This window comes from Tetrao urogallus (genome assembly GCF_951394365.1).
Source record: "Tetrao urogallus genome assembly, chromosome: 3".
Classification (NCBI taxonomy): Eukaryota; Metazoa; Chordata; class Aves; order Galliformes; family Phasianidae; genus Tetrao; species Tetrao urogallus.
In genome coordinates, this window is record NC_136815.1 from 22,719,956 (window position 1) to 22,730,406 (window position 10,451).

General features: G+C 42.5%; 1 protein-coding gene across 1 annotated transcript in view; it reads left to right on the forward strand.

Moving 5' to 3' along the window:
• RAD54B (RAD54 homolog B) overlaps positions 1-1,245 on the forward strand; it is a gene marked incomplete at both ends in the record, with an annotated part of 58,603 nt that extends 57,358 nt beyond the window's left edge. Inside the window, one exon of the mRNA XM_079533956.1 lies at positions 1,025-1,245. Coding sequence (XP_079390082.1) covers positions 1,025-1,245 — 221 coding nt within the window. The remainder of the gene's footprint in view (positions 1-1,024) is intronic.
• Positions 1,246-10,451: the final 9,206 nt, after the last annotated feature.

The following is a 10,451-nucleotide window of genomic DNA, read 5'->3' on the forward strand; positions in this document are numbered from 1 at the left end:
AGTATGATACTATTATTTTACTTGATCTTGGTTTTATTTATGAAGTTAGGAATGCAGAATCTATAAGTACTTGAGAAGTGCATCTAATCTTATTTTTCTGCTGGACAGTAACATAATAAATTTCAAGCCTAGTGCAAATGTGCATCATCAGTCAAAAGGAAAGTCTTGCATATGGGAGTCATTATGGTCTCTTCAAAAGTTTAAAAAACTTGAAAACACTGAGTCATCATGCTGCTTATGTCACTTGCTGAGAAACACATAGCTCTGTTGTGAAACTATTTGATGACATGATTTAAATCAATAACAGCAGTGATGCAGTTTTTTTCCATCACAACTGATTTCTTTATTTATCATATGCATCAGTTGGATCGTGAAGTCAGCAAACCATGACATACCCTGCCATGACCTACTGTTGCCTGGCACTCTAGAATCCCTAGAATCTCCAGAATTCAAAGTGAATTCTCCTCTCTGTGCTTGACAGGGAATTGTCTTTTTCTTACTGTGATATACAGTATACAGTATAGCATTTACTGAGCAACTTGGCATAGTGTGAACGTACAGAGTGCACTAGAGATCCACCTCTAGTGTGCGAAGTTCAGTGAAATAACTGTTCAAACTCTTCTCAGCTGGTTGGAATGACTCCTGTGGGAGGAAATAGAAACTGGCTTGAGTTTTGCTGCAAGATATTTCTCTATTCAGAATTACTTAAAGAATGGGAAGAAACTCAAATACTGCAGAATTAGGAAGATGGAAGAAAGGAAATTGCCAGATAGGATATTTCCCTTCCTGTCTATTTGTGAAAGGATTCATCTTTGCGCTAGCATATGGTGATTTTGATAAACTTGATCCATGAGCAAGAAACAGCCTTTCCTCTCTTACTATGGATACAAATGTTCGGTTTTCATTGACATAGAAGGATTCTTTACATTGCTCTATTTTTGCATTCATTATCACCAGCGTCTTATCGATTCACACTGAAATATTCTTAGTTTTCCCTGATTAATTTTCTACATCCTTTTTTCAGATCCTTCCTCAGAAAAGCCTTCAGTGTCTAGATGTTGTCAGCTCAGACAAGACCAAGAGAAGCATAATTTAAAGAAACCTCTCTCCATGTCACAGCTGATGCAATGGAAGCATTTCTCTGGGCAACATCAAGCTCTACCTGATCCTTTTCTTGAAAAGATAAAGGAAAATGTTTCTTTCTTTTTCCAGAATGTAACCAATCCAACTTCCCCTACCCAATAAAACTACAGTATCTTTCCCTAACGCTCTCATCCTTCTCCTCAGAGTTGGATATAATTGATGTACTCTCCTCAGAGTAGTAAATAATTGATGTACAAAGTTATTTTTGCCAAATTCTATATTGTGTGGTTTTGATGAGGTTTTTGTGAGTCCTGGTGTTTAAAAAAAAGTTACGGGTAATATTAAATTAATAATAATTGCAATAATCATACAGATTTTCAGATTTAACTTTGCTTTCAAGTCCTTTCCTTTGATATCTTAATTAGTAAGATTGTTTTTATATACATCCCTATGTGTGTCTGTTTTGTTTTATAGTTTTTGTTTGACTATAATGATTTATTACTTGTAAAGCTGGCAACTCTTCATCCGCATTTTATAATATTATGCAGTGCTATATGCTGTTTACAAAGCTCTGGTTTAATTTTTGTTTTGACAATGAAAAGTTGTGTGTCTGTATAACTGTGACTTTATTACAAGAGGAATGTTTGCTCCCTGGAATTTACAGTTTACTGAAAATAGGAGCAATAGCTACTGAGGCCCAAGTTTCTGAGACCAGGTTTGTTGCTGTGCCAAAATGTTGTGAAATTCACCTGTTGCTTTTACCTGGAAAAATAAACAAACGTCATTTCTCAGGCACATTGAGTACAGACTCATCTAATACTTAGCTTACTTTGTTTAAGGACCCTTTTTGTCAAACTCTGGAGTACTGCACACTTTCACTTTATGATTTTTTTATGACTATGTTTTCCTTCTTTCTGAAGGCACAAAAGGTTGAAATCGAGTTATATCTTCTATGTGAAGTACTTCAAAAGACCCAGAGAAACAGAAGATTAGAAAATTTTCAGAAAAACTGCAAACTTAGAGAATTTGAAAGACCTTGAGCAAGAATAGGACTCCATTGTGGTAATCCTGCACTGTGCTACATGTTGTACATACTCTTGATATTTGGTGCCTATTGTGATAGTAGTGGATTATTAAAAAGTCCAAGCAATTTTCAGAAAACAGTCATGAATGTCATAGAATTCACAGTCCAACCTAATCCATCATCATACATTTGCCTGTCCTTGTGAGTCTAGGAACTGGAAATCAAATACACTGACTTCTCTCCACCATAGAAATCTGTTTCAGAGGTGTTTTTTTTTTTTTTTTTTTTTTCCATTTCCTTTGATTCTGAGAACTGGATGTCAAGAAAATAATGAAAAACAAAGTGAGGGCATGGTGGAGAATATAAACAATTGTGAATATTTTTGGCATGCAAATTTTGTTCCTTAGTACAGTTAGAACGATGAACTGAAGAATGAAGAACTGAATAAAGTTTAGTTCTATAACATTTTAGTTTGTCTGTTAAAGAGGTTGTTCCTCACCCTGTGTATGGGGAGAAGATGTTCATGCTTATCCAGGTGCTATGCTATTTTGTCAGTTTTCTGCTAGATAAAGACTGTCTGAGAGCTTACAGATCCCACAGCTTATTTTAATTAGCAAGGCCAAGATTTGATGTAGCTCTGAAACTCAAGACAGACCATAGCCAATCCATATAATAATGATTGTTATAATTAATAGTTATTTGAGATTATACTTGATCAGTGTTGCCCATGAGTTTGTCAGTTATGTCCCGGTCTGTTTGAAGGAAGCATGCCAGCTTTCTCTGTTCTCTGCTGACACTGACCTTATATGTGGCTTCGTGCATGTGCATGAAATAGTAGGTACCATCCATTGCTGTTTTGTTTATGGGAGCCTGGTCATCTCCACTTGCATGCTCTGTTTTGGAGCTTACCAGTTGTCAACACTTGAGGAAACCTGGGTGTATAACAGAAGGAAGACCCACACCATGCCGTGTTTCTTTCATTTCTCCGTTTCATTTCCCAAGACCCCAGGGTTTTCTCAAGCCTTTCAATCTCATGTGTTGAGATCCTGCCCTCCACACAGTACAAATGTAGCTGCATGCTGGCAGAACACAAGTCTGGCAGGGAAGTCCTGTTATTATTTAACCTGCAGAGCTGTTTTATTCTGGCGGTTTTTTAAATAAATAAATAAATAAAAGCTGGTGCTGGACCACCATGGAGCTCTCAGGAGGCCAGAGGTGATGGCTTGGCATGACTGAATTATGAGCATGCTTCTTTCTTGTTGGGTAAATCAAAACTACCCAAATTACAGATTGAATATGGCATTATACATTACGCAGATTGAAATTGACTCTGGAATTTGTTGTCCTAGAAAATTATACTTCACACTGGGAGAATGGGTTGCAGAAAATATACGAAGCATGAATACAGAATCTAATTTAGTATGCCATCTGTAATTCTCTCACAGGAGTCTAAAAATGCCTGTAAAATTAGATTAGCCCATCCTGCTCACATAATCACAGTGAAATTACCATTATTAGCGTGCAAAGTGCAGCACGTGGCCATGTGACTTTTTTCACCCACAGGTGAAAAATGTTCACTAGGAAAAGGCCCCATAATGAACTTAGCATTGTCTGATTGTTGCCTGGTAAGGAATATTGAGGATTTCAACTTTTCACAAGGTCACGTTGCCCCTTCTCTTAAGGAACATGAAATTCTAGGGGGTGGGCAGGGTAGCTAGTGGTGAAAGACTAGTTGTCAGTTCCAAGCAGATGGTCCTGGCTTCTGGATTCACTGCCAGCGATGCCCTAGTTGTGCTCTAAGTGTGAGATATTGAGAGTTGTCAAGTTAGAGAATACTCCATTTGAATTGAAACGTGTCCTAGGGCACCTATTAACACCAGCATGAGCTGGCTGACTCCAGTAGGCACACACAGCAGTGCTCACCTTTTCAGAGAGCAAGTTGTAAAGTTATGACTAATCCTAGAGCAACTTCTGCAGGGCCTTGAGTCACACCAGGCAGGGAGTGCTGCCAGCCAGCCCTCAGGTTCAGCAATCAATATTGTGTTTGTTGCTAACTCCTAGCTAGGTGGAGGGTCTGGGAGAAATTCAATTACTTATGATATAGGGCGTAGTGCCACAGAATCACAGAATTGTAGGGGTTGGAAGGGTCCTCCAGAGATCATCGAATCCAACCCCCCTGCCAAAGCAGGTTCCCTACACCAGGTCACACAGGTAGGCATCCAGGCAGGTCTTGAACATCTCCAGAGAAAGAGACTCTACCACCTCCCTGGGTTTTCTTCTTGCCAAAGAAGCAAACAGGCTTCGTGTTCTCAATGGAAATCAACCCCGATTCTAAAGAGCAGAAAGTTGTTTTATCTATTGCTTTATATTGCAGCTTTTAAAAACAACAACAAACAAAACAAACTGGTTTCACATGACTACTTTTATTGATTCACAGAATCTCAGAATTACAGAATCGTAGGGGTTGGAAGGGACCTCCAGAGATCATCGAGTCCAACCCCCTTGCCAAAGCAAGTTCCCTACTCCAGGTTGCACAAGTAGGTGTCCAGGATTCAATATTAAGCCATCCTGGCTTGCTTTTTTTTTTTTTTTTCTTTTCTTTTTTTTAAATGATTCAGAAAGTGACGTTTGTATAACTGCAGTAGAGACATGATGACAAGAGGTTAACATAAATCCGGTTCAGGGTTTGCCTTTTTCAGAGATCATAAAGTCCTTTGACTTGTCATCTGTTACAAAAAGGGTGCCAAGTGGTGACGGAGTGATTCTGTAAGGGAATAAATTCATAGGAATTTCTTAAAATGCCAGATATGGAACAGGCTTTGACAACTGCTTTGGGTCACCATCAGGAATTCACAAGAAGAGATTCCAGCTTTGTAGGCAAGAACACACAGAAGGAAAGTAGCTTTTTCACGTGCTTTCCACTGAATGAAAATTTGACGTCAGTCATGCTTGTTTACATGTGGCTTAAACTAATGATGTGTCTGTGGCTGGAAGATCTGGGAAGGCCGTAAGGAACAATAAGAAAAACTGCTTTTGGCTTTACAGCATAACTGAAGACTAAGCTAAACTAAAAGCTGTAACGGAGCCTTCTGTGCTATTCTTCTGTACCAAAGCAATTTTTCACTTAGAAATACGGATATAGATACGTGCAGGACTTGCAGTGTATGATGCAGTGTTCACTCTCAGGATAAGAGGTAACACGTCAGCAGAAGCACTACAGAAGCAATAACAGTGAATTCCACAGCCAGCTTGGGAGTGTTCTGCAGAAACTCCCCAGCTTTGATATATTGGATGCTGCTGACTTGCACCCAGTTTTCATTAACGTGCTGAAGTGTAAGACAATATGAAGGATATATATGGAAGGGTATCTGCAGCCTTCTTCCAGCCTCTTCTCTCCTTTTCTTGCAGCCTTGATGCCAGCCTGAGTTTTTCCTGTGCTCCTGTGTTTGCTTGGTTTGAGTTACACCCACTTGACAACACACATTCCTCATTTTTCTTTAATTCATTTCCTCCCAAACAGGCAAGATGTCAGTCACTGTGACAAAAGCCTGTGCCCTTGCAAGCTGGTTTTTCTAGTATTCTCTGTCAGTTAGCTGAAAATCTTTTTTCTCTCTTCATTATGACTGTCTTGGCTCAGGCTTTAGTTTATTTATAGAGTGTGAGGTATGGCACGTAGCAAGAATCTCCCGTACAATCCTTGTCAATCCATCCTAATGGATGGAGATTGCTGAACAATAAGAGTGCAGCAGCCTGAAATATCCTTCCTCCTAGAGAACTAGAATTTGTTGCCTTTGATGGGGTTTTAGTCCTGTCCTGTAAAGGATTTGGACACCAGGTCTACTCAGCCTCATCAAGTCAGCTGAATTCTGTGCATGTGTCAAGGCTGACCCATAAACCTCACAGACCTGGGATCCGAATTAGGTGCCCAAGGCATTGAGTTAAGTAGATGAATCTTTGTGGGTCATCCATAGTAATGATGTATCTTAAATACATAATGCACGTGTCAAAAGGGCTGGCAATACTTCCTAACACTGAAGCTTGCCACAATTTCCTGCTATAGAGTGCTTTCCTGCTTCACTAGTTTGAAACTTCCTGTTTGAAACATTTCCCCCATCAATTTTCTGCCTCTGGTTTATTTTTATGTTGAGCTGAAAGATTCTGCATATGTGGTATGCATCTCCTACCCTAAGACCATGGGTAGGAGAAAGTTTGTTTTGTCCATCTCTCACCTTCCTGTTTTGAATTAGGACTTAAAGAAAAATGGGAGTGGGGAAGGCACAACTTCCACTACAGCATTCCATGTTTTTCACTTTTCCTTTTAGTACCTGCAGAGTTTTATAAATATTTCCAAGAAAAGGGCAGTAGGAGTATGCATGGTAAAGGCTTCTTTCTTCTGAGCAGCTAAAATATCTCCTAATTCCTTCCACACCAGGACTGTGTGAGATGCAGAACTTGCAGATGTTATCGATTTGAACAAGTGTCATTCCCTCCTAAGTCTTACCTGTGATCAGGCCCTGAATGCACCACATCCTGTGTGTGACTAAATATAGTCTGACCCAGAGCTGTGAAGCTGTTTCAAGGGATTCTTGAAGTTCTGGCTTCCAGTTTTTCTCTGCTGGGTAGGGCACAAATGCAGCAGGTAACAGCAAAGTCACCTGTGTTAACTCAACCTACCAGCATCCCATCAGCCTCAAGTGGGAAGCAGGTCCCATTCGGAGCAGTAGAACTAGGTACAAGGTGGTATGGGGTAAAGAAACTGGCGATATCAGGATTGGCACAGAGAGGGAAAAGCAAGTGGAGGTGATCTGAAGGAACAGACAGGCAGGATGGGGGGTTGAGAGTGCACAGACAAAGGCTTTGATGAGGCACGGAGAAGCCAAGAAAGGCCAGATCCAGCTGAATGATCAGAGTGAGTGGGGATGAGAGAGTGAAGAAGTCAAGGTTGGAACAAGATACTGCTACTAAAAAGAAAAATGCATCAAGTATGGCCAAAGGGGGGAGAATGCTGTCCCCCAGATTCTGTAATGGGCCCTGTGATGCCTGAGTCTCACTGTTCTGCTCTTGGCGAGCACTCTTTAAGTCGTGGGTAGAATGATTGCTTCTTCTCACCTGATGTCTTATGAGCCTTTGCAGAGCCACTGACGTCTCTTTGCTATTGATTTGTGAATCACAGCGAATCTAAAAGTATGAGCCAGGTGGAAATGATTACAATCTTCACTGCAGCATGAACTCTCAAAGGATACTGATACTATTCTGAAAGCTACAGGCACTCAGGATTGAAGTTGTCTTTTGAACATGTAACAGCCTTTTACATATGCATCACAATAGAATCTTGCAGGTATACATACTCTGTTTCTTTGCCTTATCCAGCTAAGAGGTTGGGCAGTTACACTGGAATAAGCTGAGTTCGTGTCACAAATAAGGTTACTTTCAAATGATTGTTGCTGGATATAAAGAAGAAAAAAGACACATGAGGAAAGTTTAACACTGAAATGTGCTCTCCCAGAAAGATGTGGAAGCTCTACCCTTAGCAATTTTCAAAACTGGGCTGAACAAAGCCCTGAGCAACCTGACCTAACTTTGAAGTTGTCCCTGCTTTGAGTAGAGGGCTGGACTAGTTGGCCTCCAAATGCTCCTTCCAGTGTGAGTTGTTCTGCTTTCAGTATCTCTTGGGCTGCATCAGGAGTATGGAAAAAGTACAGATCTGGGAAGGAGAGTAGCCACCCTCAAAAGTTCCTTGGGATCTAAAATCTGTTATGGATGCAAAACAATAGAATCTGATCGGACACAATGAGATTTAAAGATCTGATCTGATAAAAGAACTCAGGAATTCTCTTCTGTGGTGGGAAACAGCATCAAGAAATCAGCAGCCTGCAAAGTGCTGTGGGATCTTTTGCCAACAGCTTGTTGGCAGCTCCCTGAAGTTGACCAAAGAGCCTTTGGCATACAGATGAACACTGGAAGATTGCCTAAACCTGAGGCCACTTGAAATCATAACTCCAGCTCTCTTCAAGCTGCTTTTAGCGACAGTACTACTCTGTGTCTTTTGAGAGTACACTTTTTTCTATTTGGCACAGCCATAAAATTAAAGAAAAATACAAAAAAATAAAAAGCATAAACCAAAAGATATATCAAACCATATTTTCCCTATCTTCCAAAGGTGTTGCAAGCTTTAATAGCCTGAGAAGGTCTTTAAGAAGATGTTAAAGTGTTATAAGTTCTAAAATGTCAGCCCTGATTTCAAAACAAGCTCAGAAACCCCCATGCTAGAGCTTTGGTTCCCCAGCAGCCATGGTGGTTCCCCACAGCCAAATATAAGAGTGAAGAACAAGCTGGGGACTAAAATATCACTGAGCTGAAACTTGTATGAGCAAAACTTGTTTGGGAACCAATATGTACTTCCTTGTAGAGTACAACTACTTCCTTCCAGTGCCTGATTTAGTGGTTGGCAACTCATCCTTCCTCCTGCAGCATGCTGAGAGCAGCACAATGCCTTCCCACTTTTCTGATTTTTCTCTCACTGCTGTATCATCTCACGGCTGTTGAGAGCTATGTCCTTCAGCTGCTATGAGCTGAGGTAGTCATGGTGGTATATTGCCTGACATAGTGATCTTTCCCAAGTTTTTCCACATCTGTGGATTTGGTTGCAAATCGACTGTTAGAACTGGGAATTGGAGGGTAAGAGCCTAAGTGTGAATAAATCCAGCCGTGGATTTGCCTGGGGTTTGGAAATGGAAATAGAAGGTGACTTCAGGCCTCCCCATTTTTGGCTCTGTTTCCATCCTGCTGCCCCAGCCCTTGCAGTGGCATGCAGGCACAGCTTATTTGGAGCTCCATGTTCCTGCAGGCCCAATGCAGCTGGCTGGCTGCTGCCCAGCTGGGCCTTGCCAGGAGATGTCTGGGAAGCAGCAAGCTGTGCATCGTGCTGCAGAGAGGGAATGTGTGCAGCTGCCTGGCTGTGGGGGTGCACTGCTGTCAGTTTAGGGCCTGGACTCAAAGAAACAAGCAGTCCATGATTGTCCTGCATCTGCTTTAGCCATGCCAGAGCTGCCCCTGCTTTGATGCAGAGCATCTGAGGTTACAAAAACTTGACCCCTCCTTGGCAAGTAATCCCATCATACCTATTGGGTGCAAGGCCTGGGGCCCACAGTGCAAGAGAGATGTGGAGCATTTGGAGCAGGTCCAGAGGGAGCTACAAGGATGATCAGAGGTCTGGAGCACCTCTCCTACAAAGACAGGCTGAGAGAGCTGGGCTTGTTCAGTCTGGCAAAGGAAAGGCTCCAAGGAGATCTCATTGCAACCTTCCAGCTCTTGGAGGGAGCTTATAAGCAGAAGAGGGACTGACTTTTCACGTGGTGAATAGTGATAGGACAAGGGGGAATGGCTTTAAACTAAGAGAGAGGAGATTTAGATTAGATTTCAGAGGAAAATTTTCACTGTAAGAGCAGTGAGGCCCTGGCACAGCTGCCCAGAGAGCTGTGGTGTCCCATCCCTGGAGGTATTCAAGGGAAGATTGGATGGGGCCCTGGGCAGCCTGAGCTGGTGGGCAGCAGCCCTGCCCATGGCAGTGAGGTTGGAGCTGGATGATTTTTGAGGGCCCTTCCAGACCAAGCCATTCTATGATTCTTCTCTTCTATAGTTCTGTGAGTGACGGCATTCACCAAAGGCAAACCGAGTTTTTGTACGAGGGTGACCTGAGGGTGGCAGCAGCTGCTCACAGTAACGTTGGATCGTGCAGTGCACGGTCACAAGGATTTAGGGAGACTGCAGACTCTGCTGTGAGAGAGAGGGAAGCACCGGATTGCAGGAAGGCGCTAAGGTGAAATCTGTTGCTTCTTCCAAACAGAAATAAGGAATGCTCTCTGTATTTTGCATTGATTTGCATATTCTGCATTCAAATGAATGAGGTGCATTGGTCCGGTGAGCAGCTCTGTCGTCAGTGGCTAATGATGTGGTTGTGCCTTTTGATGCAGAGGACACCCCGTGTGGGTTCGCAACTGACGTAAAAGAGCATGGTTTGTACATCTGGGCAGCAGCCATGCCTGGTCAGGGGAGCGAGTGCAGGCACTGCGGCTGCGTCAGTACTGTCCCAGTGCAGTCCCGGTGCTGCTGTGGGTGCCTGAAAACGTGCCCTCCTACAGCCACTGCCTGGCCACAGACTGATCTGTGAAATACCTCGAGTCCAACACCCACACAGTCTGTCCAAGTCTCCGGGGTGATCTCAGGTATGTATTTTTCTGCCAAAGTCTTGCCACTGTGATTAAGCGGCTGGGAGCGTGCTTGTGTCTGTCTGCTAATGCCGTGGGTAACTGTGACTCTGCGCGGAGGCACCCGGATCTCCCCT